The sequence below is a fragment of the Protomyctophum bolini genome (genome assembly GCF_963924005.1).
Source record: "Protomyctophum bolini genome assembly, chromosome: 11".
NCBI lineage: Eukaryota > Metazoa > Chordata > Actinopteri > Myctophiformes > Myctophidae > Protomyctophum > Protomyctophum bolini.
This window is the reverse complement of record NC_137872.1, coordinates 22,325,051-22,348,044: the sequence shown is the minus strand read 5'-3', so window position 1 is coordinate 22,348,044 and position 22,994 is coordinate 22,325,051. Positions and strand designations below refer to the sequence as shown.

General features: G+C 43.9%; 1 protein-coding gene across 2 annotated transcripts in view; it reads left to right on the top strand.

The window, feature by feature from the left end:
- Positions 1-22,994, top strand: part of rhbdf1a (rhomboid 5 homolog 1a) — a 53,985-nt gene that overhangs the window by 24,475 nt on the left and 6,516 nt on the right. Inside the window, exons 2-13 of one of the 2 annotated variants that reach the window (XM_080777086.1) lie at positions 9,725-9,869; positions 10,472-10,614; positions 11,668-11,775; positions 15,338-15,551; positions 16,400-16,606; positions 17,528-17,656; positions 18,492-18,661; positions 19,169-19,420; positions 20,117-20,228; positions 20,360-20,434; positions 20,630-20,791; positions 20,988-21,088. In XM_080777086.1, coding sequence (XP_080633212.1) covers positions 9,753-9,869; positions 10,472-10,614; positions 11,668-11,775; positions 15,338-15,551; positions 16,400-16,606; positions 17,528-17,656; positions 18,492-18,661; positions 19,169-19,420; positions 20,117-20,228; positions 20,360-20,434; positions 20,630-20,791; positions 20,988-21,088 — 1,790 coding nt within the window. In that variant the 5' untranslated portion in view covers positions 9,725-9,752. The remainder of the gene's footprint in view (positions 1-9,724; positions 9,870-10,471; positions 10,615-11,667; positions 11,776-15,337; positions 15,552-16,399; positions 16,607-17,527; positions 17,657-18,491; positions 18,662-19,168; positions 19,421-20,116; positions 20,229-20,359; positions 20,435-20,629; positions 20,792-20,987; positions 21,089-22,994) is intronic. The other variant, XM_080777087.1, reaches the window with a different exon arrangement.

The following is a 22,994-nucleotide window of genomic DNA, read 5'->3' as shown; positions in this document are numbered from 1 at the left end:
CATGGACAATGGCATTCAATGTTTGTGTTTCCCTCAAAGCTGGACATAGGAGGGGCTAGCGCCCCCTCAACAATACCTCAAACTTGTACTTGAGTAAAGTCAAAGTCAAAGTCGTACGATTAGTCACACAAGTTACCACAGTGAAATTTGTTCTCCGCATTTGACCCATCTCTTGGAGCGGTGAGCCGCAGCGCTCCGGAATCATTAGTTGATTTGACCCCCAATCCAACCCTTGATGCTGAGTGCCAAGCAGGGAGGCATTGGGTCCCATTTTTACAGTCTTTGGTATGACCCGGCCGGGGATCGAACACCCGACCTCCCAGTTTCAGGGCGGACACTCTAACCACAAGGCCACTGTCTGGCCACAGTACTTAATTAAATCTACTTAGTTACTTTACACCACTGACAAAATGTAACCATTTTGGTTACATTTGTACCCTCACAGAGTTCAGTGAGCAGGGAGCATTTTGCGTGGGCGGACCTACTGTATAGTGTCCCAGAAGTAGTTTCACACAAAGAATGAGTCATCATCAGTCACACACACGCTCTCTCACCGCAAAGCGGGCAGGCGGCAACACCACTACCACAGGGAGGGAAACGCAAATGGTTCTGACAGTCTTTGAGCCTGTGCAGTGTGTGTATAGTATTCCACTCACAGCAACAGCGGTGCAACAACAGCCCGGTTGAGGCGTATCAGCAGACATTAATTCTGATTACTTTTGCCATCAGTTCGACCAGCAGGGTTCCTAATATGAAGTGATCCAGGGCACGGGAGGGGGCATCGACCAAAGGCCTTCAGATTATATCCAAGAATAGATGAGATTTAAGAAGCAGGGAGCAGGGGAACCTAATTATGGTTTCTCCCCTCTGTCTTATTTGATTCTTGTTCCCAGAGAGCCAGAGCTGCAGGCTCCGGCTGATTGAACTCGGCCTCTGTTGTGCTCTGTATGCAGAGTATCAACTTCTCTGCTTCCATTATGTTCCCACAAAGCCTCTCCAGCAGCATAAAAGCTCATTTATACCTTGTTGTACAGCCGTGTCGCTCTCTGAAAAGAATTGAAGAACTGAAAACTGACTCGGTTGAAGTATATCCTAAATCAGGCTTCATAAAACCTTTTCTTCCTCGTGTCTATTGTCTCGTGCTCCTTTTAACCCTTCAAGATACAGTCTTGTCTCTCTGTATGAGGGAAAGCTCAGGCAATTAGACTCCATATCCCTGTCCTGTCCATGACATCAGCTATAAGCACGGTGATAGAGAATGCAATGATTGGTAAAACTACTGTATGTAGAAGCGAAAGAGAAATTCAGGCTATTCTAGAAATATAGATGAAAGAAACCATGATGCAACCAAAGAATTGTACAAAACACAGTAGCTAAATGATTCATGCACACTGTGCTGCAAACATTTCAGTACTCGCGCAATGTGTATAATATGACAATTTCACATAGCATGCTAACCACTTGTCTTAAACCCTATCATTCATGATGAATAGCAAAATCCCCCCCCCCCCCCCTATAATGACATGCCCAAAATAGGGACACCAGAGGTGGCTAAATTTCATAGCAACTATTGATGGGTACAGTGCATGTTTTTCAATGTGTGATTCAGCTGATCAGTAGGTTGTGGGAGCAGTTGGTCTCAGCTCAGGGCCAAACCTCCTACATTGGACCGACAAACAACCGAGCCAAGTGCCTGGGAGGCGTGCGTCTCTCTTGTCCTCCTCCAAAGTCAACATGGCAGCCGAGCTGGCATGGGCCTGGGACTCGTGTCTCTCAGGAGGAGGGTAGTTGGAGTACTCAAACAGACAGTCATGGGTCTGAGACTCGTGTCTCTCAGGAGGAGGGTAGTTGGAGTACTCAAACAGACAGTCATGGGCCTGGGACTCGTGTCTCTCAGGAGGAGGGTAGTTGGAGTACTCAAACAGACAGTCATGGGCCTGAGACTCGTGTCTCTCAGGAGGAGGGTAGTTGGAGTACTCAAACAGACAGTCATGGGCCTGAGACTCGTGTCTCTCAGGAGGAGGGTAGTTGGAGTACTCAAACAGACAGTCATGGGTCTGAGACTCGTGTCTCTCAGGAGGAGGGTAGTTGGAGTACTCAAACAGACAGTCATGGGTCTGGGACTCGTGTCTCTCAGGAGGAGGGTAGTTGGAGTACTCAAACAGACAGTCATGGGCCTGAGACTCGTGTCTCTCAGGAGGAGGGTAGTTGGAGTACTCAAACAGACAGGCATGGCTTTGACAGTGGACTGCCTGTCTCACAGGGAGCAGGGAGATTCAAAATGTCAGTCATCCCCTCCTGCACAACGGTAATTATAAAGTACCTGCAGAGGAGGTACAAACAACTGAAGGTCAGTCTGAGAAGAACTAAGCCTTTGCACGGAGGAAGTCCTTCACAAGACCACATGATATCCTTGGAGGTAAAGTGTGTTGATTGAACTCCATATCTGGCCATCATCCAGGCTCTCTCTTCACTCTGCTCGTTATCTGCATCGCACAGACAGTCGAGTTCCACAGTCAAATAAAATAAATGGCTTAGAGTGGCATACAGTGCTCTAACTGCAATGTGGAAATCCAAATCCTTGAACCTCACCAAGTATTTAACTAATCCACTTGATTGTGTTATCTTAACCCATTTTGGGGCGGGAACCCCTTTTGGTGCTTTAAACATTATGTTATAATTTAGCTATTGAAAAATAGCAGATCTACAAGCTCATAGCGCGCCACCGAATGACGCGCTACGAGCTTGTAGGTCTGCTATTTTTGAAAAATCGTAAAAATGTGGCGCAAATCTTTGAATATATATTCTTTCAAAGTGAATGTTTTTAACTCGGGTCTAAATGGGTTAAGGTCGGAGAGGTCAAATGTTTGGTGCTGATATGGTGCAGTGCACGTACGCTATGGCAACAATTCAAGCAAGGGTTTGCCAGTGTAATGGTTTCCCCACAATGACTATACACAGTCCCAGGCTTGTTCTGTGACCTGCATGCTCACTACAATCTAATCTGTGCTCTTAAAGGGGATTTGTTGTGACTTCCAGACAGTGATCTGAAGAGGGAAAGCGCCCACTCCTCCCATCCCTCGCACTGTGCACACCGCAAGATTAGTTTCCTATACCGTCATCTTTACATGCTAGCGCACGCGAGAAACTAGCACTTCCTACACAATCACTCAGCCCAACGCCCACTCCTCTCCTCTCCAGGCCTTGTTTTTAATTCTGGGTCTGGATCTTTTAACATGGGGGCCATTTCTATCCATTAGCTAGAGGGAGACAGACGGGCAGACAAAACATAGAGGACAGGCCGAGGTCTTACAGTACCAGGTGCCAGTGGTGGAGGAAAGTACTCGCACGTTTTGCTTAAGTAAAAGTATCAATACTGCAATGCAGAAATACTAAATTATTAGTATCAAAATGTACTTAAAGTACCAAAAGTAGAATGTACTCATTATGCAGAATGTCCCAATATTCAAGTATTGAATATTGTAAATACTCCATTAAAGTAAAAAATACCTCAGAATTTTACTTAGTTAAATGGTGTACTTAGTTACTTTACACCACTGCCAGGTGCAAGGCTGGAGATGTCCAACTGCCTTAGGTAGATAAGCTAAAACCTCAGTGCTCTCGCTCTCTCTCTGAGTCCACTGAGTCTCTATCTCTCTCTTTCTCTCTCTCGGAGAGAGAGAGAGAGAGAGAGAGAGAGAGAGAGATTCAATCTATTGTATTTCATGCCGCACACATTCTTTGTGGTAAATGAAGTCTTCAGGCCATCATTTCCTATATAATAATGACTTGGTAAATGGGCTGCAGTCATGCAGAGAATAGCGCTGGTTTAGTATAAATTAAGCTCAGCTGTCACAGGTGAGGCTTTGAGGCAAACAGTGCATGAACGCTCTGTAGCAAAAAAAGTGCCACCTTGAACTCAGCTGCCTTTGTGGGGGAGAAAAAGGCTTGGGTGGGCCAGGATGCCAGGATGGGGGCAGTGCTGTTTCATTGTGCACTTGTAAATTGCAGATTATTAGAGCATTGCCTGCCTTTCCATTTTCACATTCATCATAGGTTAAATATAGGACTACTAGGTCCCAATTCACTGAATGCCTTGTTTAACCACTTTAGACCCTACCGACCCAATTTCGGGGTATTTCATTGTAAGACATTCGAAAATAAGTAGTTATATTCTCAGCATTTATTCATGAGCTTGTCATTTTTTTAATAATTTAGAAAATGTTTGTGGTTAAGTGGCAAGTGATTAATTGGTTAAGTTGTAAAAACATCCCAGTTAGCTGACAACATGACAAACAATGATGTACGACGTGTTTCAATTAAGGGAAAGATAGCATAGTGAGGATGAGTCAGGACTTGAAGCACATTACGCTTCAGTTGTTTTTAGAAATAGAAAGTTATGAATTATTCACGATTCCCTTGTGTCGTACATTCCAAAAATCACCCACCCGGGGACCCAACCTGAATTTGTAATCATCACACACGGCATTCCATACCCAGCATTCCACAAAATCTCCGGGTGAAACCGAACCATGCTGCAATAATGGCAGTGTGGGAAACACCCACACCGTCGGCTACGACAAAAATGGACAGAAGCTGGTAATAGTGTCGTCTGGGTACTGTCTGGAGCTCTGGTTCTCAAAGTAGGGTCTGGGGACCCCTCTTTTAGGGGGTTCCATGAGGGAGTCATTGAGGAACAGTTTAAACACAATGCCCTATGTTATCTTTCGGCTGTTGAAAATAGGCAATCTACAGTACAATCCAGCCAGTACAGTATGGCCTATATTTGAATAATGTTGACAAATCTTCCCTTATGGGGGTCCCTGGCACAAATTCATTTCAGATGGGGGTCCGTGACATGAAAATGTTTGAGACCTTCGTGGTCTAGTGCTAGTGCCTGGCTCAGCGAGCCAGGCCAAGTGGCTCCACTGAGCACAGCGCTCCAGGGGAGGCGGGGTGGAGACCAGTGTTGCCATGTCCGCTTATTATAAGCGACTTGTGTTTTTTGCTGTGGGTTGCGTTGTTTTTGGTGTGTAGTTGCTTATTTTGGTCTTATTTCCAAACGTGTAGGTTTGAACTTTGAAGTGTTCATGTGGCCGATGGTCGCTTCTTTTGGGCTGGTTTTCATAGACCTGCGGTTGCTTATTTCTCTGGCAAAATCTCAGGGACGGGGACAACAATCACAGAGGACGGTTTTAGGAAGAAGCGCTGCTTATATCGTGAACAGGCAGGCGCCACGAAGCATGACCTCATTAATCTGGCTAGTGAGAAGTCCGGATCCCTCATTCCTGACTATAGCAGCGCTTCCTGCCTTGCCTAGGCCGAGGTTCTGCTTTTTCCTCTTTCGTCCTCTCGCTTTTCCTGTGCATGCTTCTGAGTCTCTCTTTATTTCAGACGTGCTGTGTAGTATTGTGCTAGCTTTGTGTGTGTGTGTGTGTGTGTGTGTGTGTGTCAATTGCCTCATGCAGGATATTATGAAGAAAAAAAAATAGTCCACACATTTTGTTGGTCCAATGCTAGAAAACGTAACGTAAGTTTTGATACCGTTGTTGAAACAATGCAGAAATTAAGCAAACACTGTTAAATTACTTAACAAAGTGGCAACAATTTCATATTTTCCGGCTCAGTGCTGCTGCATTTAATCCCATTATCTAAAGTGCTGCGAGCACCACTTGACTAATAAGACACATCATGCTGTTTTACCCCGTCTGAATAGCCAGTCGCTTATATTATTCCAATATTCACTACAAGCCATTGTGACTTCAGTCTCACTCCAAGCCAGCGCAGCGAGGCTTGACGCTGGAAACAATAGAGGGAAAAGATGCTATTCACTGCACAGCAGAGCCCCACTTACGCCAGGGCTCCACCGGGCGCGTTGCGTCTCCGTCGCGTGCGTCAAAAAACTAACCGCTCATCTCGCTTGTGCCTGCCTCATTCCTACTTAGTTGTGCGTGGGTCTTAAGCATCAACACTTGCAGATCTACAAGCTCACAATGTGTCACGCTGCGACGTGCTTTGAGCTTGTAATTTTATTTATTTATTTTTGTGATGCGATACCCGCACACGGCTAGCTATAAATCCAAGCCTTAAACATTGCCCCCTCACTTTTTCTCTCTCACGTGGAGATTGCAGAAGGTCATGGCTAAATATGTGACAAACAAAATGCCAAGTTCACATGATAACACAAATGTCTTCTCCTCAGACATGCATCGTGTCACAATGCGAGGAACACCACCAGTTCCTGCATTTCACAATAATGTGCGCACGCACGCACGCACGCACGCACGCACGCACGCACGCACGCACGCACGCACACACACACACACACAGATCGCATTTCATCACTACTAAAATCCTGAGTGCATGTCATAAAGGGATTTGTTTTTTGGACTTGGCGTTAAATTAACACTCACAATTCTACAGTGATCTGTCAAGTAATGTGCGATATCACAGAAGCCTGACAATGGACCCAGATAGAGCATCCAGATGTAAAATCAACTGCACATAACACTGTGAAACACGTGCGTTAGGTAACTCCAAGCTCCATCTGAGCTCCATCTGTGAATTAATTGAGGAACGTACGTGGCATTTGATCTTATTATAGCACATGCTGCTTGCAGCCTTGCAACCAGGGACAATATTATCAAGCTCAAAATCTGAAACGCTGCCGATATTTAGTAGATCAGGGAGTTTGACTTCTGTGACAGAAACGGATAAAAAGTAAACATGCCTCACGTTTGAACATGGCTGCAGACCTAGTTATTGTAGTAATGAGGAATGTGCATAGGGATCTCTAGGGACAGCAGTGGATTCTCCATTCCATAACATATTAAATTGTATCAACAAAGAGATTTCAGGCTGTTTCCTCTCCAATCTGGCCTTGCAGTTTGGATGTACGCCACACTTGCACACAGTAAAAGTGTATAAATTTACCCTCACGTCACTTAAATTCTGTACCCTCTCGGAGTCAAATGAATATTCAGAATTTTATTGCATGCATGAAATATTCCATGAATTGTAGCTGGCCAGGCCAGGGCTCTGGGGTGGACGTGCCGAGGAATGCCGTTCAAGCTGTCTTCTTGACCCAAGTGACATGTGACAAGCTGTCACACCAATGTAACCCTTCTGACATTAACAAAACAAAAACACACGAGCACGCACGCACGCGCGCACACACACACACACACACACACACACACACACACACACACACACACACACACACACACACACACACACACACACACACACACACACAGCAGAAATATCCACTGCAGCTGACCCAGAGATCAAGTGTCAGGGGGGCTGGCAATGGCTAAGGGCAGGGTGGTTGTGTGGGTGGGTGGTGCTAAGGGCTGCTGTCTGTGACTAGCCAAGGTGGACAGGGTGGTCAGGTCATGGAGGCATGCTGGGGTTGGCTCATGCTATGTCTATAGGGCTGTCATGACACTTGCGATTATCAATTTCATTGTTGAATGTTTTTTGGGCATTGCACTCTGTTTGTTTTTTTAGGCTCGTAAACAAAAGTTGCACAGGGCAGATCTGACAAATAAAAAAGAAATCGCTGACATATTTAATAACTATACATTCAAAAAGATTTGTTTTCGTTTGTGTAAATGTATGAAAAATGTTCAATAATTGTGAGCGGCCTAGCTGTATGTGTCATGCTCGCTGCAGACCTGTGCTTCGTATACGTTAACCTCTTACTCTCCGACAGGTTTGTTTAGGACTCACGGGCCAAGCTCTCCTACTGTCACAACAGTGTTTACTAAATGACAGCATGCAGTGCCAGAGTTATGAATAGTTCATGGGGACTATAAATGGCCAATTCCCAACGGTGTACACGCTGTGTATTTATAGAGCAGCCATTTGCAAATGTACTGGATGAAAAACATTGGACCGATATGAATAACATCCTGGAGTCAGTCCATAATATTAAGGCCTTTATTCAGACACAAGCAAATCGAAACGATCCTTCATCGGCTGAACCATTTGTTATGCCGTAGTCATCTGTGACAGGGTATTTGTGTGTGTGTGTGTGTGTGTGTGTGTGTGTGTGTGTGTGTGTGTGTGTGTGTGTGTGTGTGTGTGTGTGTGTGTGTGTGTGTGTGCGTGTGTGTGTGTGTGTGTGTGTGTGTGTGTGCGCATGCGCGCGTGCGTGGTGTGTGCGTGCGGCCGTGCGCGGGTGCGAGAGAGAGAGAGTTAATCTGGCAAACTGCCGACTGGACCTTTCAGCAGCAAACTTTGTATGCCCGTGGCAGCAAGAATTAATAGAAATATATGATTTGTAGTTTTAGAAATATTTTGCACAACGGATGGAGCCACAGCGTTTCATCATACCTAGCAATATAACCATACTTAGTTATACTTTCGTCGTCTCTGTTCATTTAAAAAAATACAAGAGGTAAAATATGGAGATAGGAGGTCTGTATTGTCGTGCAACAAGCTGTATCTGTATTTACTATCTTTCTGCTCCCAGACATCTTTCTCCACAAGGCCTTATAGTATATTTCCAAATTATAGCAGGGTCTATAAACTGCATTATCAGCAGAGACAGACACCGTGTCATTGTGTAGAAATATCCTCCTCAGGGGAGTCAATATGAAGGAAACACGGTGGCACCGTTCATAGTGTACTGATGCCAGGAGTCAGGACACATCATTAACTTTCTCTACAACTAACTTTCTGGACCACATCATGCAAGCCAGCTACTAACTTACCAGTGGTGGAAAAAGTACTCGCATTTTTTACTTAAGTAAAAGTCTCAATACCGCAATGTTAGAAAAGGTCTGAAAATGTCTAAATGAACTTGAGTAAAAGTACAAAGGTAGGTATTGGTATAAAAATGTACTTAATTATGGGGAAAGCATACATGGGAAGGAGAACAACATTTTACTGCAAGTGGGAATTGGATTGGACTTTAATCTCTAGCATTTAGAGATTCGATTTGAGGCTATAAACATCCCGACTCCTGTAGCACTTTGTTGTTAAATGTTTTTTGTGTTCTTTTGAAAACTGGCCTTCTGTGGTGCTCCCTCAGCAACTGTTACTAATACTAGAGATATCCTAGATTAGAGTCAGGAGACTTTCAGTGCCCTCTTGTGTGACATCTCTGTAGCGCAAAACAACATACTCATGAGGCAAAAGAGGCTGCAGCTAGCACATGTGAATGCCGGGAGAATTTGTTGGAATCATTGTGATACTCATAAATAGCACTGTATTCAAATATAATCATGTATCATATACTGCGGTGGTTCCCAAACTTTTCAGCCCGTGTCCCAAAACAGAAGTTAGATATTCGTCCGGGACCCAAACTAGTGAAAATAGCCGATTTATTCGCGCCACATTGTGAGCTTGTAGATTGGCTATTTTCACTATTTTACTAATATTTGTTCTAATTTATGGAATTTCTCAGAATTTTATTTCATTTCTTCATGACATTACTGAAAGAAGAATCACTGGATTTTGTTATGAATTCATGAAAAGTTTAGCTTTTTTTGGGAACGTTTTATGTGTTTGCTTTTGGTCTTCTTAGCATCATCATCATCATCATCATCATAGCGTGCCTCATTGTGTCTTGTCTCGTTTGTGTGTGTGTGTGTGTGTGTGTGTGTGTGTGTGTGTGTGTGTGTGTGTGTGTGTGTGTGTGTGTGTGTGTGTGTGTGTGTGTGTGTGTGTGTGTGTGTGTGTGTGTGTGTGTGTGTGTGTGCGTGCGTGCATGTAGCTGGCAGGCGTGGCGTGGGGCAGGGAGCATGGCTGAACCACGGCGGGAGAGCACCAGCAGCCTGCAGAGGAAAAAACCTCCATGGCTCAAACTGGACATTCCCATGGCCGCCGGCTCCTTCGACGAGCCTCCCACCTTCGTTCAGGTACCCTCATGTCTCTCTGATCCCACATGGACGTGTCATTAGGACATTGTTCACTGTGGGATCCACTGTTTCTGTTCGTGTTTTGTTAGTCTCGTGTATATATACAGCCAGACAACTGTTCCACAATCTCCGTATGCTATATACTGTAGTCCCGAAATCCGAGAGAGGACGCTGTCATCTGTTCACCAATTTGTTAGCGAAAATATATCTTAAAGATATCTTTACGTTGCTTTATTTTTTTTTACTTTCCATTTCTGTTGAGCAGCACGCTATATAATTATGCTAAGATGATTTGTATTTGGATACATTTGAGCGACTGTAAAGACGAAACGGAAGTGGGGAGGAGGTGTCATATCCGCTTTATCATATGATCATTTTCAGAGCTTCCGTGCTCCAAACTGTATGACACAGGCATTTTGTCATTCGAAAATTGTGGGAGGCAACAAGTCTGGCTCGCAAGAAAGACTAGTGTTTTGTTTACTCTGACTTCCTCCATCGAGTGCTTCCTCCGTCTGTTTCTGTGACCTCCTTCATGGAGAATGCCTTGGGTCTTCACTTCCCTGTGACAGCATGTGATGTGTGCGTGGTTGTTCTCCATCCAGCCGGTGAAGAGACAGGGCTTCCTGCGCAGCATCAGCATGCCAGTGGAGACGTCTCATCTCCAGTCGCCCCCGCGCGATCTCTTTGACCACCACCGCCGGCCCGTTCTGCAGCGCCAGTCATCCATCACACAGACCATTAAGAGGTAAAAGACGCTCAGATAAAACATGCATGGACTGCCGACAACCACCCGTCCCCCACATGCTCTGTGTTCTAGGAGAATCATACTGTAGATGTCTTTTCTTGTTGTATATCCGACAGCATACAGCAATCTTGTTTTGGACCCGGTAGGCAACAATATACAGTAAAAATTGTGAAAAAAGTGTTTACTCTAATTTAACTCTATAGTGTAAAAAAGGACCGTTGCGGTTCCATTCTTTTCGTTTTTGTTGATTGAGTGATGAAAGTGTTACACTTTCATCGCTCAATTAACAAAAACACTTTTAAGTGTATCAGCATGCGGTTGTACACATCAGAGAAGATAACAGGAGGAGAGTCTGTGTGTTCCACATGGATTGTTCCACTGCATATTGATTTGCCCAAAGCCTTTTGGGGCATCATGTTGCTCATTATAGTTGAAGTGAGGACCGTGGAAGTGCAACCCTGTCCAACCTAATCTTCTAACATTACTCCAGTGATGCTGCGAGCCTTTAACTCTTTCCTAAGCTGCTGCTCTTTGCATGATGACTGCGTCTGCATGGGGTGAATTCATAACTTCATGTGATCTTTTGAATTGTAAACATCTTTGTCTCTATTGAACCCATTAAGACCAGGAAAGCATCAGTGCCATTTCTTTGGCTATTCAAAAATAGCAGATATGCTGTACAAGCTCATCAATTCAATATGAGCTTATAGAATCTTTCTTTCAGATGGGGATCTTCGGCCAAATACATACCTGTGTACTTTTGGGGGTCCTTGAGATGAAAACGTTTACCACTGACTGATATAGCAACATACTGTAGGTTTTAATTGATTTAGAAGACATTTGTAGAATCGGCCTCAGGTCTTAATGGGTTAACATTAAAAAGAAAGTCTGGATTTAACAATGATCTGCTTTTCTTTCGGACATTGGCGCCGTCCAGCTGCACTTTTTTTCCTTCTCACTGCCTGTCCTTGTCTTTTTTCTGTCCTTCCTTCCTTTCCTTCCTTCCTTCCCTTTCCTTCCATCCTCTCCTCTCCTCCGTCCGCCCGACCACAGCAGCAGGAGGGTGCACTTTGAGCGGATTAACACGGTGCCCATTAAGGGCCAGCGGGCCGCTCGCCGCAGCGCCAGGAAGTACCATTCGCTCTCCAGAACGCTGCTCAGGTACCACGGGAGGAGGTCCCTCCCCTCACAAGACTGGGCAGGGGTTAGCGTCAAGGTCAGGCTCAAGGTCAGGGGCCCTGGGGCAGGATCATTATTGAGGAGAAATGGGGGCGCATCTTGTAATGTGATATTGTGATAATATGATGGATGCCACTGTAGATATTAGATAAGGTCTCTGTTTTGGGTATGTCATTATAGCGGAACATACAAAAACAACAAAAAAAGAAACGTTTTGAAAGTATAAATTTGGTTTTAAGGTGTTAAGAAATGCTTTTATTTTAGCCTGACCCATACATTCTGCCATCAGCTCTAGTGCTGGTAAGCTACTGTGCCAAGCATATACAGTAAGCAAAGTGATTATATTTTATGCTTTTGAGGAGGTTCCGCTGTGCTGTCAAAGTGTTATACTGTACTGTCACAAGCATCATAGACCGCTCCTGCATGTCTTCCTCAGGATTCATTTCACTCCTGAGTGTAAACATGGACCAGTGAGGGTCATTTCCCCTCCAGCTTTTGTCCCCACAAAATGTCCGCAACACAAACATTAAAGGCCATTGACAATGAAAGGAAAATGTACGTCATCTTGTCCCCACACGTCTCATATTTGCCATCGACAGTGAAAGGAGAAATTAGGTCAAATATACATTTGTGGCAACAGGCATTCTGATTGGCCAGTATGAGATGATGCATGATGATAAGAGCGCCCTTCACTTCACACAGGTGTGATTTTTTTTTTTACATTCAGGATTTGACTGTAGTGTGTTGTATTCCTGGTACCGCTATGAGTCATCTCACTTACACAAGGGATGCTGGGTTTAGTCAGAACAGGAGTCGAAACCCTTTGCTGCCAAAACCCCCCTATATTCTGAGCTAAAGTAATGACTGTAGTCACACAACAAGGGACCACACATCATCATGCACATCTGTCAGACAGCATTCATCACTGAGGGACACTTATTGCATGGGACTGGAGCTCATTAGCAGGCCCAGGTTTAAATGCTGTGGGTTTGGTTTTTGGCTGCCATGCCATGCCAGGCCAGCCCCGACACAACTGTTTAGACTCTAGAGGGTCCGAGGGACACAGATCTGATTAGAGCGGGATGGGATGCGACTTGACGTCCAGGTGTTCAGTGAAGCTGGGCTCTATTTATAGCCGGCTGGGGTCAGCGAGGCCATGGCCACCGCTGTGACGAACCAAGGCACACACAGCTGCCATGTATTGTTGCTGTCGGGTGGAAATATGTCACACTGGGGTATGTCCAAGACCATACCCTTTTTAAATGACATTTAAAAATAATATGAAACAGTGAAAGTAGACGATCTGCAAGCTCACATCGTGTCGCATCGCGGCCCGTTGTGAGCTTGTAGATCTGCTAATTTCACTACTTTTGTGTGACACTTGTATGAAGTAGGGCGTTAACGTACCAAAATATATAAAAAGTTGAAATATGGAGATGGTGGGTTTGTGCCTTGTCAGCAACGCTATGTACATTTGGGGGAACGGCTAAACACAGAAAAAAGCACAACCAATTATATTATCCACAGAATTGCGCAATGTAAAGGAGGCTGAGCGTTTTTATGAGCTACAAAATTGTGTCCCAATTTCAATTTGAGCGAGTCACGGTTTTCCCTCCAGATCTTGTCATTTAGTATGCAGGCAGCAGGGGTTAGTCATGCTGTCTAGCTTTTACTTCTACCCGCACTATAGGCAAATATTCTACTCCACTAAAATTATTTGAAAACTGTAGTTACTAATTACTTTGTAGATTTTGATTATTGTTAATACAAAACATACATTAACCACTTCAGCCCTAGATACATTTCGGCCATTTCAATATATCCGATCTATAAACTCACAATGTGTCGCGATGCGATGCATTGAGAACTTGTAGATCTGCTATTTTCAAAAGATGTGGCCACATTTGAAAACTTGGGGGACATTCTGCATAATGAGTACTTTCTACTTTTGGTACTTTTAAGTACATTTTGAAGCTAATACTTTTGTACTTTTACTCAAGTACATTTTGAATTCTGGACGTTGACTTATTTTGATATTTTTTATATTGCAGTATTGATAGTCTTAGGCCTCACTCACACCTTTCCATCTAGCATACAACATTGATGCATGCTACAGTAGATGTATACAAAGGGTGTGATACATCTTGCCCCAATGCATTTCCAATGGAAGTCACATGGTTTGACACAACATTTGTGTTGTACGGCTTTCGGCTGTGTTTCGACTGACCCCTCATACAACACAAATGTTGTGTCAAACCATGTGACTCCCATTGGAAATGCATTGCGAGCTTGCATCAGCTATACATCTCATACAACAAGCATACATCAGTCTGTTGTAAAGGTGTGAGTGAGTGAGAGAATGGAGGGCACTGGGACTTCACACTGCTGTCTAGCAGAATGGAGGGCACTGGGACTTCACACGCGTCCCATGCAGCTGCTAATGAGCTAGTTTAGAAACAGCTTAGCTTGCGTTTACTTCCTCTGTAAAATGTTTCTTTTTTTTCCACTTCCTGGCCTCAGGGCGTCAGAGCTGGGTTGTTTGCTCTGGTACTTATTAACAACATGACTCGAGTCTCTGTTACTGAGGCATTCTCTGAAACTGCTCTTCAGAATATTGTTCTTAAATAAATAAATAAATAAACAAACAGACAAACATAAACGCACACGCGCACGCACACGCACAGACGGGCACGCACACACACACACACACACACACACACACACACATGCACGCACACACACACATTATTTATAATATATGTACAGTATTTATATATAAACCTTTGATCATTTAATATACAGCATGCTTTAAGTATGTAAGATGCCGTGTTCCATGTGAACCGTGTGTATGTGTCTGTGTGTGTGTGTGTGTGTGTGTGTGTGTGTGTGTGTGTGGGTGGGTGCATGCATTTGAACCTGCGTGTGTGTGTGTGTGTGTGTGTGTGTGTGTGTGTGTGTGTTATGTATGTGTGTGTGTGTGTGTGTATGCATGTGAGCCTTCCATGTGTGTGTGTGTGTGTGTGTGTGTGTGTGTGTGTGTGGCTGTGTGTATGTGTGCGTGCATGTGTGTGTGTGTGTGTGTGTGTGTGTGTGTGTGTGTGTGTGCGTGTGGGTGCATGTGTATGTGTATGTACTCCTCTGTTTCTCGGTATCTGGACATGAACTTGCCCAGGCATATTCCCCAGGTTACCGCTGAGAACTTCTCCTTTTGGTTTGGTCTTATCAGTGCACTGCATGTTTGTCCACTCCATCGATCCTAGGAGGGACATCTCGTTGGCAACTTTTACTGTACTACTGTACTGTACCAGATTATACATTTTACAATTTAGGCATATAGCAAACGCTCTTAATCCAGAGCTTTTGGCACTTTAAGTAAATTTTGATGCCAATACTTTTGTATTGGCTTTGTATTAGAATTCCAGACTTTTACTTGCAACCTAGCATTTCTGAATTACAGTATTGATACTTTTACTTAAGTAAAACAAATGAGTACTTTTTCCACCACCGGCTGAACCGACGGTGTTTGTTGGTGTTGCGTCGTCAGGGGCACGGCGGATTGGTTCGGGGTGAGCAAGGACGGCGACGCCACACAGAAATGGCAGAGGAAGAGCCTGCGCCACTGCAGCCTGCGCTACGGCAAGCTGAAGCCGCAGGTGATCCGAGAGATGGACCTGCCCAGCCAGGACAACATCTCCCTGACCAGCACTGAGACGCCGCCGCCCCTCTACGTCCCCTCGTCGCAGCATGGCATGCAGAAGGTACTAGCGATGTTTCTTCCATTTGTTCTCATACAGAGAAAACTGCCACATGATTAAAGGATTAAACACCCCAAAAGATATCTTAAGAAAAACCACATCATTCGGCCCGCTCCCCTTTTCCCTCTACACCACATCTCTTTGCTGAAAGCAGCTTGCCTACATGCTGGTGCATTCTGATGCCTTGTACGCTTGTAGATCAACTATTTTAGCTGAACATGTGTTTTCAAGAAAAAACGTTTAGAAAAATCTATAGATCAGAGTTGGTTGTCATATTTCACAATGGCCAGCTTTGAGGATTGTATCGTTTTACTCCTATACAAGGGTCAGTGTGAATGGCACTATGTCAGAGTGCAGAACCCTGAGTACTGGAGCACCCCAGGGCTGCGTTAGCTCACCTGTCCTTTTTACTCTGTACACAAATGACTACTGTAGAAGTGGCAACCCAAATTACATCATCAAATTATCGGATGATACAGCCATCTTAGCCCTTCTGGATAAGGATAGGGATTTAGGTACAGAGCTTTGTAAAGTGGTGTTCGACCCCAAGAGTATTGGTGACCAGTGACATAGTCCTGTGGTCATTCATGACTCGATCATCTCACAGGTCTCCTCATATAAATACTTTGGCATTTGGATTGACAACTCACTAACTTGGAATACACATATGGACAGTCTCTGTTGTAAGCTACAGCAAAGACCGCCGTCTCAGGGTTCATGGTGTTGACCAAAAATGTATGTTAGTGTTCTAATGAGCGGTCTTGGAAAGCCTGGTCAGGCTTAAATAATTGCGATTAGGTGGTTATGCTCTAACGACACCTGCTTCCTCCATTGTGTGTGTAACCCCACAGATTGTGGACCCGCTGGCGCGCGGCCGGGCCTTCCGCATGGTGGAGGAGGTGGACGGCTACAGCGTGCCCCAGACCCCCATCACGCCCGGCGCAGCCTCGCTCTGCTCCTTCACCAGCTCACGCTCGGGTCTCAACCGGCTGCCGCGCCGACGCAAGAGGGAGTCCGTGGCCAAGATGAGCTTCAGGGCCGCGGCCGCTCTCGTCAAGGTGAGCTGCTTGAGACTGGTGACAAAGACAATTTGCTTGCCAGCCACTCCGGCCATGTTGAAGGTAGAAGGGCTCGTCGGTGCTCAACATGCAGGGGACAACTTTCAGAGAGAATAATACCTGAGCACTTAAGGAGAGACTACCCAAATAACATGTACTGGAGGCAGCACTCGACTGTTCTGCATGTGTTTATTATTTTGGAAGGGTGACTGACATTTCCTCTTCAGTCACAAAACGTCAGTTACCAGTCGAGGTCTCCACCAGGCCAGGTCAGGTTGTGGCCTCCTGGTGGTGCTATAATAGGCCAATGTGAAAAGGGTGCCATTTCTTCTTACGTCATGGATGGCAATTGGATGATTTGAGGCATTTTGTTCCAAAAATGTGTTTTGCAAAAATCCACCTGGCTATAACAGGCCAATATATTCCTCAGCCTAGTAGGAAAGTCAGTGAAAGATTTCAGGTAAATTGCACACTGCATTCGTGATTTGAGGCTTTTTGTTCAAACGGGCCAATCCTGCAAACTTTGAAAGCCAATTCAAAGTTTGTTAGCCAATTAGGATGGAATATGAAATATCAGACAGATCCGTCTTGAACACATGACTATAGAGATACTGTGATTTGCGGGATTTTTGGACAGAATCTGGAGGAGTAATATCAAAAACCGGACGGACGCACACACACACACACACACACACACGGACGGACGAACACACACACACACACACACACACACACACACACACACACACACACACACACACACACACACACACACACACACACACACACACACACACACACACACAAACACACACATTGGACAGTGTGCAATTTGACACATGAAAATATCTGTCTAATATAAATGCACGGAATCTGTGTGTGTGTGTGTGTGTGTGTGTGTGTGTGTGTGTGTGTGTGTAGGGGCGCTCTTTGCGGGACAACAACACCTTGAAACGTGCACACAGGCGAAGCTTCACCCCGGCCAGCTTCTATATGGAGGAAGACGTGGTGGACTTTCCTGATGAGCTGGACACCTCCTTCTTTGCCAGGGTAAGATGTACTGTACTTTACTGTACTGTCATTAAGGTTGAGTTGTGTGGAAGGCAAAACAATAAAGGACCAACAGCACAACCCAGAGGACACTGTGAGAAGTGCATTTTCCTTCATTTAATCTTCTTTTTTTTTCATAAATTATGCAGTGTGACACATTGTGACCTTGCAAGAAGAGAATACCGGCACTAATAATAATAATTCATTTCATAAACTCCAACTCCAGCATTCAAAAACACAGCTTTTCCACTGAATATATATAGTTCAAAACACTTCTGTCTCATGCCACCAACACACACCTGAGCGAGCACACGTCGTTCACGTGAACCCCACACAGGCATGCTCAGGCACGTCCCTCACTCGCGCATGACACAGTATATATAACTGTGAGAGATGTGTTGCGGAGTTTTTGATTTTTTTATATTATTTTGCAGCTGTTAATCATGCACCTCTTTTTTAAAATTCAACAAGTATTCTCTACTTTTCATTTTTTGCATTCCACCTTGGAATAAATTATATTGAGATATAGAGAGTTATATAACAGAGAGTTTTTAAATGAATATTTAACCAATGAAAAGTATTTACGAGAGCTTGTAACTAAATAAAAATGTAATTGGATCCCTTGGATCAGTGCATCACATTAATCTTTGTAATTGTTCCATCTGTTAGAAATATACCCAAGTGTAAATCAAGTGCTGCTTCGCAGCAGGCCCAAAAGAGAGCGAACACAGGTCATTTTCTTCTTCTTTTTTTTCCTGAAAAGTAACCGGCAGCAGCACGATTATACAATTCCCAAGCCGTGTGCTAAGTCCTTTGTCTGTCCGTCCACCTCCAGGACATCATGATGCACGAGGAGCTGTCCACCTACGCTGACGAGGTGTTTGAGTCTCCTTCAGAGGCGGCCATGAAGGAGGCGGAGGCCGGCGGCGGAAACAAGATGGATGAGACGGAGCTGACAGGCAGCGCCCTGGACAAGAGCGAGCTAGAGAAGAGCCACCTCATGCTGTGAGTTCCACCATGCACGCAACACCAGATAAGACTGTCTGTCACACAGTCAGCGGTTGGAGAGTAACTATGTGCATTTACTCAAGTAATACCTACCTAAGTACATTTTGAGAGGTATTATTTGCACTTTACTTTATCCGTTTTTCAATACTTCTACATCTCATCTCAAATATTGTACTTTTACTACACTGCAATTTTATTCATTCAAAATGTATTTATTCTCAAATTTGCACATTGTCGTCGAGTAATACAATACAGCAACATTACTGTTGAAAATTACATCAAAGAATTGGGGAAATAAAAGGCATACATGTGAAATATAAAAGTTATAAATATAATTTAGAACTAAATTCCAAAAACAATTACACATTGTGGAGACCTGTTTGGTCACCAGGGTTCCAAAACAAATCAATGTAACCACTCTATGAAAAGTTTAGTTACTATTTGCCTGAATTAGAGACATGGCTTGATGTCTATGTCTTTCTTGACGTCTCCTGTCCGCTGCAGACCTCTGGAGCGAGGTTGGCGGAAGGCCAAAGAGGGAACCCCAGGTCCACCCAAGGTGCCCTTGCGGCAGGAAGTGGTGAGCGTTAATGGCCAGCGGCGAGGCCAGCGCATCGTTGTACCCGTCAAGAAGCTCTTTGCTCGAGAGAAGAGGCCCTATGGGCTCGGCATGGTGGGCAAGCTGACCAACCGCACATACCGCAAACGCATCGACAGCTATGTCAAGAGGCAGATAGAAGACATGGATGACCACAGGTACCATGATATTGATTGCTTTGATCCTCTCGCTTTCTCTACTTGATCAGATTCAGAACTCCTTTTATTTGCAACTGTAATTACTTGACCACTTGTTGCCTGTTGCTATAGTTGGTTAGGGCATTGGTTCTCAAAGTGGGGACCCCCAGGGGTCCTTTGGGAGGGGCATTCCAGGGGGTCACCAGCTAAATGAGTTAATACAGCATCACAATGGCCTGGGCCGTGGCTGAGCGGTCCCGACGGCCTTTACTGCATGTCACTCCCCCCTCTCTCTACCCCATTCAGTCTACTGTCTGTCCCTCCTATAAAAATATAAAATAAAGGCAAAAGCTGACTAAAAGAAGAAAAAAAAAGAAAAGAATACAGCATCACAATCAGTTTAAGGACTTTATCCATTTATACGTTGGCTATTCAAAAATAGCAGATGTACAAGCTCACAGCATGTCACTTCGTTTTTGAAAAATCTTGAAAGTATTTAGAACATTTTTTAAAAACATTATGGTCTCTTCTGGGGGTCCCTGGCACAAAACATTTTCAGATGGGGGTCTGCGGCCAAATGAATATAATTTGGAAAAAGTTTGAGAACCTCTGTGTTAGGGTTCATGCTGTTTATTCTGATCTTGCACTCGATAAGTCACTGGATAAATTGTAAATTGATGAAGTGTTTTATTAATGTACATGTTGTGTTTCTACTAGGCCTTTCTTTACCTACTGGATCACGTTTGTCCATTTGCTGATCACTATCTTGGCTGTATGCATCTATGGTATTGCACCAGTGGGGTTCTCCCAGCACGAGACGGTTGATTCTGTGAGTAATTTGCTCAGCCTTGAGCAATTCTTTACATATATCACTCTCTCTCAATGAGTTATTTTATTTCCTATTATAACACTGTACTTACTCTTTGTAATTAATTATTATTATTTTTTCCCCCTTTCTAGGTTTTAAGAAACAAAGGCGTGTATGAAAATGTTAAATTTGTACAGCAAGAGAACTTCTGGATTGGGCCGAGTTCGGTATGAGCAATTTGTACTGTATATTGCACACATTTTATTCAACAGTAGATAGATATTATACATTATACAAGTACAAGTACAAATACAGTAACCGAAAAAATAACATACGTACCGGTAGTTAAATATGCACAAATATGAATATAACATCCTTTGCAGTTTATTCGTAACCTCCTGTTATAATCTCATCACCATCAGGAGGCTCTGATCCACCTGGGGGCCAAATTCTCTCCCTGCATGCGGCAAGATAAGCAGGTCCACGATCTGATCAGGGATAAGAGAGCCATCGAACGCAACTCTGCCTGCTGCGTGCGGAACGACCGCTCTGGCTGCGTCCAGACACAGGAGGACGAGTGCTCGGTTTGTACTCAAAGCTTATTCTCTAGTTGCGAACGAAGAGAGCACTAACTATAGCAGCTGGCCAAAACTGTCTGTCTGTCTGTCTGTGTGTGTCCCGCGTCTTACTTGTAGTCTGTCTGCTTCGTACTAATGCAATGCTAATACTTTTGTGAGTGAAGTATTGAAATGATTTCCCTCTGTGTGTTTTGTATATCAGAGTACTCTGGCTGTGTGGGTGAAATGGCCGTGGCATCCCAGCACTCCACAGCTAGATGGCAAAGATAGAAAGCACGGCTCTGTGTGTCATCAGGACCCAAGGTAAGGCACGTTGTTTGTTGGAACTGTGATATTAGACACATTAGACATTTCCAATTAGGGAAACTTCACTTGGTAGCACAAAAGTGCTACCAACTCTTAATTTCTGGTTGGAAACTTTGAGCAGTTTCAGAGCTTTGACTTACTGTATGCTGTGACAATGAAGGGTTCAGGTGTTGTAGCAGCAACAACGGTAACAGCAGAACACGAGATGGCCACAGATAAGGGCCGATTCATACTCTTATTTTAGAGCCGAATAAAAGTTGGTTCGGCGCTGTAGAGCCTACAATGTGACGTCATTTGAGATTCGGCGGGGCGGGTACCGTCCTAAAGTCGACTCTGTGCTACTGAAAAGTTCTGACGAGCCGAAATCATTTCGGCACTACAGCGCAGAAACAGCGGTAAAATAGGAGTATGAATCGGCCCTAAGAGTGGATAGATGTGAAAGATAAAATGAAAATACAATAGAATATATAGACTTACAGTATGAGTCTGACCGTAGCCATCTGCTCTTGGTTTGACTCTGAGACCGATTCTACAAATGCCTTCTAAATCAGTAGTTTCATAATGCAACATTTTTCAAAAACCTTCTGAAATGGCAAATGTACAAGTGAGCTTGTAGATCTGCTATTTTTGAATAGCCAACGCTAAAATCTAAAATGACGCAGATGCTTTCTCGGTCTTAATGGGTTAACATAATGCATATTCTATCAATAATAAATATAAATGTGCAGTCTATCACCAGTGAATAAACTATGCATGGATGTACTGCACATCTCTCACCAATAAATATATGAATGTGCACAGCCTACACAGCATATCCAGCCCTCCAGCACCTCTTCGCAGCACTTGCCGCCATCGGCAAGTGCTTGTGTCATCATGTGTCATCATGTTGGGACTCTGTACAAGTCGCTCTATGTGTAAAGTGCTGTGTGACAAGTTGATGTGATTTTGCACTATACAGGTATAAATAGGTATCCGGAGAACTCGCCAGTTTACAGTACCAACTCGCCACGATTTAGGTTTTCTTCACCTTCATTTAAATTGCATTGAATTGAGAGAGAGAGAGAGAGAGAGAGAGAGAGAGTTACTGTAAAACTAGAGAAACAACACCAAAGTACCGAAACAATGTAATTAATTAGTAAACAATTCCTGAAATGGTAGGCCTACTTATCATTTGTATTCACATACTCACATTTTTATCATCATCTAGCTGACCATTTGATTGCAAAAAATAGTTTTATCACTTTGGAAATGAACTATAACATCTGTGAGTTTGACATACTACACTGATGAAGACAGCATGTTAGCATAACGATGAAGACATTGATGAAGAATCTTAGCCATGGCTACTTGGTAAACTGGTGAGTTCTCCGGTCTCCTATAAATACAATGTAATGAAATTGATTGACCATCAACAGTGGATGTCACGTGAGACTATACAGTCTCAAGACACTGATAGTGTCAGCTGTTTCAAGAGTGGGTATCTGTATAATACAGCTTATCAGTGAAAATAATGAGCATACACAGGTAGAATCAATATTCAAGAGATTGAACGTGTACTCCCAGGAACTTATAGGTATTCATTCACCATCTCCACATTGGATGGTGATGGGTGTTCTGTTAGTAGTCCACCAGCAAGTCCATAAGCAGACTTTCACATTAAAGGTGATTTTATTTGGTTCAAAAGCTCTTTATTGTGATAATACTCAACGCTATAGAGTGTTTGTTCAGTAACGGGAGTCTCCATGTCTCTCCAGCTTTTTTAAACTCAAGAGTACTCAGTCAGTGTAAACAAGTGGAATTGTAAGTGATGACACAAAGAAGAGACCTCTGTTACTGAACAAACACTCTAGTCTATAGCATTGATTACGGTCAGAATATAGTGATTTAACCTTTGAACAAACCA